Source organism: Maylandia zebra, linkage group LG12, assembly GCF_041146795.1.
Source record: "Maylandia zebra isolate NMK-2024a linkage group LG12, Mzebra_GT3a, whole genome shotgun sequence".
NCBI classification, from domain to species: Eukaryota; Metazoa; Chordata; class Actinopteri; order Cichliformes; family Cichlidae; genus Maylandia; species Maylandia zebra.
The window spans coordinates 7,740,416-7,755,093 of NC_135178.1; the positions used below are offsets into that span (position 1 = coordinate 7,740,416).

At 38.8% G+C, this 14,678-nt stretch overlaps 1 protein-coding gene across 1 annotated transcript in view; it reads right to left on the bottom strand.

Annotated features, from left to right (window-relative positions):
• The window catches only part of LOC101478973 (dynein axonemal heavy chain 5), a 90,081-nt gene that overhangs the window by 26,797 nt on the left and 48,606 nt on the right, over positions 1 to 14,678 (bottom strand). The window contains exons 57-67 of the mRNA XM_076890643.1: positions 13,563 to 13,745; positions 11,693 to 11,797; positions 11,308 to 11,446; positions 10,715 to 10,829; positions 10,204 to 10,394; positions 8,790 to 8,911; positions 5,313 to 5,462; positions 3,938 to 4,183; positions 3,563 to 3,782; positions 2,355 to 2,560; positions 1,918 to 2,121 (exon numbers count right to left, since the gene is read on the bottom strand). Coding sequence (XP_076746758.1) covers positions 1,918 to 2,121; positions 2,355 to 2,560; positions 3,563 to 3,782; positions 3,938 to 4,183; positions 5,313 to 5,462; positions 8,790 to 8,911; positions 10,204 to 10,394; positions 10,715 to 10,829; positions 11,308 to 11,446; positions 11,693 to 11,797; positions 13,563 to 13,745 — 1,881 coding nt within the window. The remainder of the gene's footprint in view (positions 1 to 1,917; positions 2,122 to 2,354; positions 2,561 to 3,562; positions 3,783 to 3,937; positions 4,184 to 5,312; positions 5,463 to 8,789; positions 8,912 to 10,203; positions 10,395 to 10,714; positions 10,830 to 11,307; positions 11,447 to 11,692; positions 11,798 to 13,562; positions 13,746 to 14,678) is intronic.

The window sequence follows — 14,678 nt, forward strand, 5'->3', positions numbered from 1 at the left end:
AAGTAACGCATTACAGTAACTACGTTATTATTGTGGTAACGAGCACGGTAACTAGTTATTATGCCAAAACCAGGAACGCGTTACTCGTTACTGGGATTTAGATAGGCTCGTTATTCGTTACTTCGTGTGGTGGCTATCGCGGAGCTTCCACAGATTCAATAACATTAGCAAGTGGTGGAAGCCAGCAGGTGGATGAGAGAAAGGGAGGCAAGAGGAGAGACCCGAAGCGGCCGCCGGTCCCAGTGTCAGGTGAACTGAACTTCAGGTAAGAAGTTATAACCTGCAGTCCATCTGGGTCAGATATGAACCAAGTTTAGGTGGAGTTTATTTTCGTTATGCTGACTTTTTTGTACTGCGTGCTAGCTAGCATGACGGAGTTTCTATACAGCTGGGTGGGTGCTATGTTACTGATGTTGAACTTTATTTTGTTCATAAGGTTAATTATTAGAGTTGCCAACCGTCCCGTAAAAAACAGAATCGTCTGGTATTCAGAGAAAATATTACGCGTTTCTTATTGAGGTGAAAAGGAACAGTTTGTCCCGGACTTCAGCTACAATGAAAAAGACACAAAGCTGGAGTTATTCTGTGTTTACGCTGCACAGCTGCCTCTTCTTCTCTCATCCTCTCACCCTCCCTCTCCTGTTTCTACTTCAATCATGAAACTGATCAATGATCAGCTGATCGGCTTTTCTCTCTTGTTTATTTATCGCCCACTTTGCGGCAGAAAGAGGAAACCAGCGGATGTTGCGCTAAACAACAGCAGCACTTTTAAGCTTGATCAGCTGTTGTTAGAATTTATTTAATATTAATTTCTAGTATCAGCTGATGTTTGCTGGAGCCACAGCTGTAAAGCTGCTGGTCATGATGTCGGTTTGGATATGTGGTGAGTGGGAAACATGAAGATGAAACCAGGAGATGTCCTTACTGAATCATCAGAGCTGTGATGGAGAAACAGGTTTACCTTTTAGTTAACATGAATGAGTTGAAGGGAAGTTATGAACTGTTTCTGAGAGATAAATAACACCAGGATCCTTTTCTAAGCAGCTGACAGCTGGTAACTGTGCAGGGGCGGGTCTAGCAAAGTGTTGCCAGGGGTCCATGTAGGGAATTAAAAGGGAAAGGGGGGCACAAGGAAATACTTTCTTATTCTCATTTAAAATGTCTCACTTTTAAAAAAATAATTATCTGAGTCTTACAACAAACAATTGATAGATTGATGCATATATACCATCAGAACAGTGTACATCACTGTCACAACAGTATTTATTTTCATTCAAAGCCTTATGATTTTTCCTATAATGGTGGGCCGGTCTCTAGTCAAAATGCCCGGGACGATTTTTTTGTCCCAGTCCAGCCCTGTATGCAGCTCATCTGCAGTCTGGTGTTACCTACATCTTCCTATTCAGAAGGCAGAATTTCCGAGTTCTGAGTACAATCGAAAGCACCACGACTGCAGTTTTTGTGTTGGATGTAAAAAGCAGGCTAGGATAGAATCAGGCGTGGGATTTCTCTCGTGGAAATGTGCACATTATTTTTTCCTTTCTATTGGTAGGTGGCACAGTGCACTTGTGGTAAGTAAGCAAGCTAGAAGAAGAATCTTGCTGGGTATCCAGTTACGGAAGCAACACATTAACAAGAGAATTCTGAGTAAAACCAAAGTTACTTTCCCTAGTAACTAGTTACTCTGAAAGTAACGAGTAACTTGAAGTAACTGAGTTACTTTTGATAGAAGTAACTAGTAATGTAACTAAGTTACTCATTTAAAGTAACTTACCCAACACTGTATATCACAGAACTTAACTTTGAGTGAGAAAAAAAGAGAAATAGTCTGGAAACAGATGAATTTTCAGTCACTGACACAGTGGGAGTTCTGGCAGACACGTTGCACTAAGAAATGTCTTATTTTTAGAGACTGACCTGAATGTATGTTAGATACTGGTCAACACTGGAGCACTTTGGGATGCTGTAGCCCTTGTAGAAGCTAAATGCAGGTCCAAACATTTCCTCACTGAACCACACCTTGGCAAAGGTGTTGAGGAGGCGCTTGTCATAGTCGTCGGTCACACGACCACCGTATTGAATCTCTCCAATCATGTATCGAACTGTGTTCCAGGACACACCCTAAGGAGATGATAAAACAGTGATAAAGGATGACAAAAAAATTGTTCATGAATGTGCAATATAATTTGTGAGCAGACTGAATACATACACAGTCAGAAAGCTCTAAAACTCCCAGCAGATGGCTGTTGTTGATAAGTATTTACAATATCCTTTCTTTAAATCTCAACCCTTTTAACATTTTTTTATGGTCAAGAGTCCTAATCACACAGAATAATAAGCATTACTCTACCTACCTTCTTAATATCCATGTCATCAAGATGGTTTTGAACAAACTGGACAGTGGCATTAAAATCAGCCTGGTTGAACTCATAGGGAATATTCCATCCCAGGGGGCCATATTTCCTTCTCTCCTGAACTGTGCTGTGAAGAAAGGCTACTGCATACAGCATCGGCCTCCACTGCGCCATGTTACTGACATCCAAAAGGTCCTGGTTTATACCTGGTCAGGGACATGCAGGTCAAAAAGATGTACTGCATGCCCAAAAGGAGGCTAAGTGTAACATCTACAGAAATGTATTGAAATAATCCATAACTGAATAAAGTCAGTTACTTCTAAAACCAAGCATTGCACAAACATGCACACACAGATTTCCTTTTTAGCGAACAGTTAGGATTTGTTGCGTAAATGTGGGAGAAAAGATAGTGAACTGAATATGTCAGTCAAAATAATACCTTCTTTCTGATATAATACCAAACTGCAATTACTAATCGAAATCAGAATTCCCTAGCAGATCATTACATGGAGAAACCTTTGGAATGCAAGCGCGCGGATCCACACAGGTATGCACACGGGTGTTCACTGCTCGTAGACCCAAATTACACCTTTCTTGGCTGCTACTTCGACGCACATCTGTCCTGCGTGCTGCACAACAACATTGAATATTTAGTATTTACTGCTGTTTACACTTAGCTAGATTAATGCGATGGTGTTGTGTTTAGTATGTTGCTTTGTTTTTTTTTTCTGCTTGTTTTCTATAAAAAAAATAAAAAAAAATTCAAGCTGTAGATACGATCTCAATTCCCCTCCAGGAACCATGTCATCTGAGCCAGGAAAAGACAGCTGGTTTCTACATTTTAAAGATTCTTTTCTTTCTTCACCCTTGTTTTGGACCAAAACACAGACTAGATAACTCAGACTTGTTTAAAATTTTACTAACCTTGGGTAACATGGGTAAAAAACAAAATCCGGAATACAATAAATATAGCATCAAACAGGTGTTTCTCCCACATTTCCATCTTTTTATTCACTTACTTATTCCTATCATGGATATCACGAAGTAGAGGTGTTTTGTATATCTGCATCTCCAAATGTACACATCAATATTGGAATATATTTCATTCTCTTAGGTCCTCTTTCTTTATCACATAGATAAATTGGATCTATTAAACTGGCTAGTATTTCTGGACTTCTTTAATGTGAGCTTAAGTGAGCCAAACCTACCGCCATATGTCCTCTTAAGCCCTGCCTTGAGGCCCTGTGGTGGTTCATTGGTGAACTTGATGGACATCTGGAGAAGTGTGATGGGAAAGTGTCTGTGGACCTCAGTGGTCATCCAAAGGCGGAAGCTGTTGTTGACAAAGTCTGTCTCTGTCACAGTGTCCATGAGCTCATCCATGAAGTCCAAACCCAGGTGGCAATTCTGGAGTAAGGCCCAGCCACCCTGGGGACAAACACAGTAGTATGCCTATCATCCATGACGAAGACTATAAATGAGGAGTTCAAGAAAACCCTAAATAATTTCTATAAATTCCAAACCACATTTTTAGAGACAGAACATCTGTATTGCTAAAACAGCAGTAATATCTCACCACTCACATTAGCCATAGTTTGCTGCAGAAGCTTGCGTGCGTGGACCTCTTGTCCTTGACCCATGGATACATAACGGGTCTCGATTTTCAGCTTCTTCCCGAGTGCTATAATGGAGTCAGTTGGATCTGAGCCCATTGAAAGGAAGCAGATGAGAGGTGTTCGTGGGTCCGACTCCTCCCACATCTTCTCTAAATCAAGAATCACCCCTTCAGTGTATTTCTCCCCTACTGCGTCCATTATGTATTTACGGGCCTAAAGGAAAGAATATGATGCAAAGCAGATGTAATTTTTTAAATGCTTTGTAATGCAAAGAGTTGAGCAAAGTAGTCCAATAGTATATATTGGAATAAATTTACTTTCTAGAAAGCTGAGAACTGAGATAATTCTTCAAAGCATTTTCTTTACTGGCTAACTCTTTTTACCCTTAAGGCTAGGGCAACTGTGGACTGGACTGTGAGTTTAACTAAATAAATTGGACTCCAGGCTTGTCTTCAGTGGGCCAGAAAGTTATCCATCAGTAAAACTGAATATCTTTTAGCCACTGTAAATATTCAGGCACAGCAGGCTGGAGGGTGAAAGCTGTATAACAACAAGTTACACAAGCTGCTTCTTATCTCAAGAAGAGCTTTGACCAAGCAGCTTTCAGTGAAGATTAAGAGATTATACATTCTTGTTTTGTGGTCCGTGTCTCATTTATGTAGCTGTATTTTTAAGTCAGGAGGTATCGCTTCCCAAGCTTTAAGCCATTAACTCTCAGATTAGCAACTTTAAGCCTTTTCTCTTTCTTTAGTGGTAATTATTAATTTTAATTGCAGTCTACAGTATACTATTGAAAATGCACTATGATAGAAATGAGAAAAGTAGATTTACATTGCCTGTTCTACTTGTTGTGTTGTATATTATAAAGTAGGCAAAAGCATGACCAAAAACAGACCAGACAACCAATGTTTGGCTTTCTAATTAAAGAAAATGGATTGGGTGACCCTTAGCCATCCTATGCTGCTATAGGCTGGTTAGACTCTTCTGATGCTTTTAAAGTTTACACTGCGATATTCATACTGTTAATATTTCCCTTCTCACTCCTGTAGTTTATGTTTTGTCCTTGGTCTCTCTATGTTCTCCTTTTCTCTCTCCTCTTTACCCCTCACCAGTCGCAGTAGATGGCCTCCCTTTCTGAACCTAAACCAGCTTCTGCCAAGGACCCGATCATTAATTCTGGAGCACCGTCACCAAAGGCTTGTTCACAGGGGAACTTATAACAGTTATTACAATATTAATGTTCCAAGGAACTTTTTGTTTTGAATTGGCATTATATAAAGAAAACTGAATTTAATCATTGTATCTGTCCTCTATAGCCATGCATAAACATGTCTCTCCTTACTTGTGCGATGGTCCTGTCAGGACACCAGCAGCGTATGAGGAGCAGCCGTCTAAAACAGTCAAGAGACTGGTCATAGGAGTTTGGGACTACTTCCTCCTCTGGGGCCTCCTTGTCAAACCAAGCCTTCCACTGTTTCTCGTTACGACTTATCTGTAAGAAGACTTATCTGTGACAAAAAGCTCTGACGTGGGAAACAAATATAAAACAGGGCAAAACTTTAACTGCATTACAGCACATCAAAATCTGCAGAAAAGATAAAAGAATACTGTGAACACTTCAAACATATTTAGACACAAAGTGATCTTCAAAGTGGCCAACAAAAGAAAGCTAATAAGTAACAACAAAAAAAGACAAAAGAAGGATGAAATGTACCCTGTTTGACTATGTGCACTCCCTCGCTCTCTCTCTGTGTCTCGTCTCCCTTAACTGTTTCCGTGTCCCCCTCGTTGTCTCCTCCCGTTATCTCCCTGGTCCGTCTCATCTCCCTGAATTTTCTTTCCTCCCAGCTCCCGTGTCAAGTTGTGTGACTTGGTCTCTGTCTTAGTGATTCCTGGTTTACTTTGATAGTCTTCTGTCTGGTGTGCATCATGTTCAGTTTTGTGTCCCCGTGTCTCGTTAGTTAGATCACGTTCGGCTGGGTCCCCTCCAGTAGTTTGTTCCCTCGTTTGCCCTGGTGTGTATTTATGTCTGCGTCTCCCTCTGTCCTGTGTCGTGATCTCCCTCATTTCCCCGCTGTGTGCTCTGCCTGCCTGTGTAGTTCATGTGTATTCCCAGTTTAATAAGTTTTGTATTCCTGGCGTCCAGCAATAAAGCTGTTCTGAGTGTGAGTCTGCATTTCTGTCCTATCCTGCCTGCTTCACACAGCAATTCATGACAATATAGCTGAGGTCTCATGCATGGAAGAAGTCTTATTTATGGCACTTCATTTTATAACGAGCACAGACAGACACAACATGTAATGCGTGACCTAACTAGATGATTATGCAATAACAGGAGGCCATGAATTGACACTGCTGTAAACACCATGTGCTTCCAAGATGCGATCTGCATGTGTGATAGCACAAAATATGCCAACAGATTGTGCTAATATTGTTATGTTTATCACAACGAAGCACAAAGGAAACTAGACTAGCAGAAGTCGCATGGCAATCAGAATCAGAATCAGAATCAGAATACTTTATTGATCCCTGGGGGAAATTAAACAAGTCTGGCAATGGCACGGCAATAACCTTTTAACTGTATAACAGTGGATACAGCTCATCAATATAGCTTTAAACTCTCACATACTTTAGGATCAAATTTAGAAAAAAAAAATTGAGGATATACCCAAGACAGTTTAGCAGTCAGTCATAAGGTAACACATACATAGTGGAGGGACCAATTATTTGATCCCCTGCTGAATTTGTAAGTTGCCAATTTGTAAGTTTCACTTCCAATGAAATGAAAAACAGTCTCTATTTTTAATGGTTGTTTCATTTCAATTTAGAAAGACAGAACATCAACCAAAAATCCAGAAGAAACACATTACATAAAAGTTACAAATTGATTCACCTATCATTGTGAGAAATAAGTATTTGATCCCCAAGCAAAACATGACTTAGTTCTTAGATGCCCTTTTTGGCAGCCCAAATTACTGTCTACAGTTCAATCCACAAGATCATTTCTGAAGCAGTAGTAATTGTACTGTGCCCCGTTCTAATGCCAGACTGAAATTCACTTAACACATTAACAAGTAAAGACTGTTTTTGCTCCAAATTTATCGGAGATTCGATAATTTGAGACTGAGGGCAAGTGTTACTCTTCTAAAGGCTCACTTTTACATAACAGGTGAAATAGGCAGTTTTCCATTTTTTTTCTTGGAACAAAAACATACAAGGAAGCAAAAATTCAGTTTAATCCAATTCAATTTGATTTTAATTAAGGTTTATTTTTATTGCTAACTATAGGCTTTATAAAAAAGGAACGTTTTATTTATCTTAAAACAGAGGAAGTGGATAATTTTTTGAAATAAGATGGTTGCAATATGGTCTATAATTAGATGAGACACTTAGATCAAGCAAGGAATTTAAGAAGTAATTTAATGACAGAAACCTTAAAAGCCTGTGTTATGTATCCTGTTAATAGTGACAAATAAATTATAATTAAAATTGTAGTATCACCCTGGCTACAGCGATGAAAAGAAAGTGTGTACAAAGTCAAGACGTAGAAGAAGATAACTGAACATTTTCAAACATCATCACTAAATGCTTGACTAAACCTCAAAACTTCTGTTGAATAACTTAAACTTCTGAATAACATCGAAAGTCAGACCTGTCGTCACAATAATACTGCAAGAAAACTAGCCCATTCGCTTATACCATTGGTGTGTATCTTATGAAGAAATACACAAAGCCAACTTCAATGTCACTTTGCTAAAAGCAGAACAGTTAGAAAGTCCACCACCTCCTCCTTGTCTTTTTTTTTTTCACCACCTCTCTAATCCAGAGCGTTTCACTTTAATTTGCTACACAGCTACAACATCCAGGGGGACCTCAACCAGTCCAGCTTCAGTCCAGGGCTAATCCAATAACATCTAGCAAAAACGTTCCCCACCTGTGGGTGGATGTTGTTCTTGGAAAACTGCTTATTTAGGCCCAAATTACAAACTATCACCATTGCAAAAACTTCAGGCACCGACACATATGGTGGTCAAGTCAGAATCATAAATCACCTTAAACACGCATGTTTTTATCTTTTGTAACAACAGCAATGCCATGGATAACTGTGTGTAATCGAACAAAATTAGAAAAAATTAGGCAGGTTTCCTAATAAAGCTGTATTAACAACATCTTAACAACTAGTTTCTTTAAGAAATCAAGTCACTTCAAAGGGATAAAGCAAGCCCTGCTTCTAAATCTCAATAAAAATGTACCTTTAAAATATTGCTCATATTTAGGCATGTGTGTAATCTTGAAAAAGAGTATGCCCTTTAACGACTACTTACAGCAGTCAAAAAGCTACCTGCTGCTACTTAACACACACACACACACACACGCACACGCACACACACGCTCAGCCAAAAGTATTTGACTGGAAGTTTCTCCAACTAAGCTCATTTCACAGAGCACTGAGTTTTGACTCCACGGGGACCACAGTGCTGTCATTCATCCACAAGGGTGTGTGTATTTAAGTGTGAGTGACAGTCCATCATGATGAGTGTGTGTCTATGTACAAGAGGGAAATGAAGTGAGCCATGATGAGACTGATATTGACATGCTTACTAGAGCAAAGAAGAGCTGTGAAAAGTATTTAATAAGCACCTTGAGACAACTGCTGTGTATGTGAGTGTGTGAGTGTGCAGGTGTGTATGTGATAGATTAGAACTGCTATCTGAAGACTTAAAAGATAAAAGTCCAAGTGGGTAGATTTTCTGTAGGCTAAAGGACACTATCATACAGCTGTCAAGGCATGTCTAAATTGATCAAGTGTATGTTGTACCTGATCCAGTATATCAGCGAACTGCCAAAGTTTGCTGAGCTCTACAAGATTTAGCCAGGTCATGTCAAGGATCCATTTAGCTGGTTTCTGGGGGCAAGCCTTCAGATCCAAGGATGCACCTCCTGAATAATATGAACATGAACAATTACAGATATAGACACCTGCAAGTATAACTGGAGGATCCAATGCAAAAAATTCAATTTTAAACTCCCAAAATACATAACAAATGTAAAAATGTAAACCCAATCTTCAAAAACACAGAAAAAGTCATCAGAATTGTAATTTGTTGTTTATCAGGCCGGAGCTGACAGATGGTGAAGCTGCGTGCGTGCACCAGACTGTGGCTGTTCTGGTTCTGCCAGTTGCCATTGCTGGGTTTTATCCCCACAGTGAGGAGCACTCCATATCATATTCAGTGAACTGCTACAGTGTCAATATGTTCAAATTCTGCATAGTTTCTGTCATGAGGTTTAAAACCTGTCTACTCCTTGAAATAAACAATAAATATGGTTAAAGAAAAGAATAACAAACAGCAGAAACAGATGGCAATTTTAACAAACCTTCAGGCTGTTTTGATGTGAATGATAGCTTTACAGAAACCCTTGTATTTTCATTTTTATTTCAAAATGGTGTTTTAAAATAAATCTTAAGAAAAAGTAGGGAAAAACAGTTTTTGTCCAGATGAATATGTTTCAGAAAATCTGTCTGTTCATTCTAACAAGCCGTAAGAAATATCATAATCATGTTTACAACCATGTGATCGATCAAACAGGAAGTAGAGTGTTGTTAGCTAAATGATCTATTCGTTAGCTGTAGAATCTTTGGTTCTGGACAATTTGTGAGTCAGCACAGCACTGGCAGCCTTCATGCACTATGTGTCTCAGTATTCAGTGATCCCGCCCTGTAACTTTACATGGTCTAACACTTTGTAGTTTAGCTGATGGTGGAATATCTAGGAGTGAAGAAATTTCCCAAACTCACTTGTTGCAACGGTGGGATGTTGTTAAATTCTTAGTACTAAGAATCTTTGTCAATACAAGCCATGTTTTTTCATAGCTCAGAGCAGATGTGTTGAAACTCATAATTTTGGGTCTTAGCATTTTTATCTTTTATTTGTTTTCCTGCGTTACTGAATAGATTTCATTTGGCGTATTTTAGTAGATCATAGAAATATTGTTGCATTGTTTGATGTTATTTCATGTAACGAAAATTCTATTCTTTATATTTGTAATATGCAGTTAAATACCTAATAAATAAAGAATACTTATGCACATCTAAATGCCAGTAATCAACATGAGTTATGACCCCACTGAAACGTTCCAAATATTCAAACTAACCCATGGTTGCATGTGCTCACAAAAACAACAATTTACCCGTACAAACAAAACCTTCAGTGTTTGCATCTGCCTCTTACCTTTGATGAGTGTGAGGAACTCCTCGTGTTTGACCTTGTTGCTCTGCATGTCTATCTTCAGCGTCATCAGCAAAGTGAAAAGAAACTTGTGGTCCTCATACAGGCCCCGTGCTGCGTACTTATAAACTTCAAAGGTCATGAACTCTATGATGTTGGCGATCCGTTTACTTGTGATAGGGCTTTTAGAAGACCTTTTCAGGGAAATAAACAGGTCTTCTAAATAACATAGCAACTTGAAGATTCTGTTGCTATGTCATAAAATTATACTTGCCAGTAGTAAGAGTGAGAACTTCTCTAAAATCAAATATAAACTACTAGTAATGATTGCACAACTTCATGAAGTAATAACTTGCAGGTTTTTACATTAGAAAGGTATGGTGGTTTAAATGCACAATAGTTCCTTGATTTGAAGTTTGCAAAGACTTTCCAATATACATATAAACACACAACAAATTACTATGGGCAAACCAATTCATTAAGCAGGAAATGGTAAATATCAGCGTATCCTCACCTGGCCAGAGAAAGGTCAAAAAGTCCCAGGAACTGTCTAAGAGACGTCTGATACATGACATTCACCATACTCATCTCTGTAATCAGGAAGTACAGGATGCTGCCCCTGGTGGCCACTGGAATCACACAGGGAAACACAAAAGCACAAACTCCAACAAAACAAGTAATATCGTTCATGAGGACATTTTTAAACAGGTTTTTGAAAGAATGTTCTGTTAACTGTAGCCTCCATCCATCCATCCATTCGCGTCCGCTTATCCTGTTCAGGGTCGCGGGGGGCGCTGGAGCCTATCCCAGCTGTCATAGGGCGAAAGGCGGGGTACACCCTGGACAGGTCGCCAGTCTGTCGCAGGGCCAACACACAGAGACAGACAACCATTCGCACTCACATTCACTCGCACATTCATACCTATGGGCAATATGGATTAACCAATTAACCTATCCCCACTAACTGTAGCCTGTATTTTTTAAATTAAAACCAATATGTCTCACATTTGTGTAACTGAAGGCTGACTGACACTTTGCAGGCTTACTTAGAAAAACACACAAAAAAAGAGGGAACTTTGTTTTTAAATCATTTTCATTTTCACTTACCTGGCCGGTACTCCTCTCTGGCTGCGTTGATCTGGATCTCAGTCTCTGCGGCAATCTGTAACTTCTGAGTGACTTCTTCAGCCGTACACTTCGTGTTGCTAAGGACAAGAATCAGACTCTCATCATCAACCAAGGAACCCTAAAAAACACACAAACAATTTTTTTTTTTTTAAAAACGATTATTTTTCACAATTTATATCTTATAAAGCAAAAGAGAAAAAGAAAAAGAAGGCTGCAAACTATTTCTAGTTTTAATTAAAAAACGAGAATGCACAAAACTTGGCCCCAACCTCACCCATGCAAATGAATAAAACATTTTCTCACTGGTGGCAATGTAGTTAACCATTTCTAAAAAGAACATTTCTGACACATTGCGGTTTCTTGCCTGTGTGCTCGTCAGTCGGTAGAGAAGACTGTCTTCTAGTTCCTTCATCTTTCTCTTGTTAGATGTCACATCTTCCAAGAGGTCTGTCCTCTCCTTCTCCAATTCCTGGTGTCATAAAAGCAAAGAAAACACAACCACATGAGCAGATATAGCTGCAGGATGGTGCTAGAGAAAGCCTGTCATTAAAATCAAAGGTCTTTGATTCTGCATTGCTCTGATGAGTTGATTCTGTCTGTGGCTTTAGACTCTTCTCCGGTGCCTGTCTATCATGGTGGCCTCTGGTAGCTGTCTATATTATTCTTACTAATATCTGCAGCCGCGTGAAGGTCAAGAAGCTGAGATTTTGGCAAAAAAAATTAATAAATACCTTATCTAAATGAATAGATGAGCAGAATCCTTATGAAGAATAAAAACGCCCCTAGAGGAGAGATAGCCTCAGGGTGATGATAAGACCTGTAAAGCTATGTTGTCGCCCTTTTCTCCGTAGTCCTAAGTAAGCCCCAGCAAATGACTCCAGCTTACCTCTTCTAAGTGTCCAAAAGTGTTATTTCTGCACTGGGGAAAGCAGGTCTTATCAAAATTTACACCACAGTCTTGCCTGCTGGGAGCATAAATTTGACCAGCATGCTAAATCCCTTTTAGAGTATGAGAGACAATAATTGTGATATTTTGTTTTGAGAGTGCGAGAGATTAAACTAAAACAAAATTTGTCTTGTTATCTAAGTCAAATTTAATGGTGGCTCATAAGTAGGCCGACTATCCACATCCCATTAAACTGACTGCCTTTAAGCGGGTATAAAAAAAACAGTCACCACTTCTAAGTGGCAGGTGTGTTTTAAATCAATTAGATTGCTATTTTGATTGTAGATTACAAGCATATTTTCCTAAGAACTGCTGTGTTGGACACTATCACAGCAGGTTGTTATCAATGATAAATGCTCTTTACATATAATGTAATATAATATAATATAATATGAATACACAAATATTTATGAAAATGCTTTTTTTTTTACATTTCCTATAATTTTACTTTTACTATGAGAATTATTATGGTCAAGACAGCAGGCTGGTTTGAAACCAGTGGGTCTGAGAGGACAGAATTAGTATTCATACCCTTTCTATTACTGCATATGAATGATTTCAATAGCTTACAAAGACAGATGTAAGTCATACTGGAGCTGAAAGCTGTGCGTAGAATTGAAGTTTGACTGAAAGTAAAAAGAAACGATTCAACAGTGATGTTGGGTTTGTGAAAACTGCACAAATTGTAAAGACAAGAAGCAGGGCTTACAGCTGAGGTAGTAGTTTTAGCTCTTATTTGATTAAATCCAAATTTAGTACACAGATACAGTAACAAGCCTCTTCCCATCTGGAATAAATCTTTCATTTCATGACCAGCTATCAGCAAAAGGAAAATTGTTTTTCTGTAACAGGACCAGCCTTTTCAGAGTGACAATCAATGAGTCCTGCATTTGGTGCATTTATAATTCACTAATCTATTCCCCAGTGAGACTGACGTCACTTGTCTGTGTCTTTGTGCGTATGCTTGGTACCGATACACGTGAGCACTATTTCTGGGTTACTTTTATTCCCCACTCACACTGTGTTTGACCAAAGCAGGGCGGTTGCAATTGTTTGTATTCAAATGGCGTTCTGATGTCACAGTACAGAGAAAATGAGATTGGGAAAGATGTAGAGAGTCTGCATTTAAATGTTGTTCAAGATTTATTTCAGGTTCTACAAGGATGCACATAAGCAGTATTAATGCAGGGGTACAGTCTAATAGTACATTATGCTAACCTAATTTAAATATGTTCCTTAATTATGTATCGTCTGGCTTTAGTGGCTACCATTTTGAGTACTTGTATACCTGCTTTTCAGTGAGGATGACTCTGCCCAGCAGCTGGTCCTCCAGTCCTCTCATGGTGACAGTGAAGTCAATGATGGAGGTGCGAGCACTTATTTCAGGAGTGTAAGCCGGGTTAGGCAGCTTGGTGGTCATATACAACCTGAAGCCCTTCATCACATCCACTTCTTTGTCACCAAGCTTCACCTGCAAGAGGGTGTATGTGTGTTATTGTTTAGAATATTAAGTCTTACAAATAACATAATAAAGAGCTCAGAGTTGGAATTACTGGTTGGAGTTCTGGTTTTCCATTGGAAATTAATGTGGGTGTATTTGGATGCTAAAAGTTCATATTTTTAGCATCCAAAAGTGCAGAATTAATTTAGAGTGTTCTCATTTGTGTTTTCAGGAAATTGGAATTGTTCAAATCTTTATTAGCAACACAGAAAAGACATTTGCGCACAATATAAATGTTTTTTCTCCAAAAGCGCAAACCATTTTTTCCATTAAAAACATATGAATGTCCTGTTGTACCCAGAGTCTACTTCCAAAGCTTAATTTGGGGTCGTCATTTAGGCTAATGAAACCAAAACCACTCAAACTGTGATCTGCAATTTTCCCAACTACAATTATCTTCAACATTACATAAAACTGAAGCTGCAATAGAGTCAAAATCGGTGCATTTCGCATCTCAGGAACAGGAAGCACTCTGCAAAAGTATGCTGCAATTTCAGCCTTCATCCTGTAAAATCATTTGATTTTTTTATTTTTGTTTTTTTACTAACATGCCCCCAAACACCCACAACTCACGCAACAGCATCAGGTAGCTCCAGTTTGTTTATTTCGCCCCCCAAAAAATAATATTCATTCAAATCAACCAACATCCCATCTGCACTGGCTCAATGCTCCACAGCCTGAACTCCTTTGCATTAGAATGTGAGCTAATACAGGATACCGAATGCACTTTGTGTACTGTATTTAATTTGATGTTACTTTAACAACTGATTGAGTTCGATTTATGTGGTGAATTTAACTTGTTTGGCATCAACAAAAATGATGGAAATAAAAAAGAAAAGGAAGTTTCATTATGCAACAGAAGTCTGTTAAAGTATCGACACTTGCCCTTGTTCTAAGTGGTGA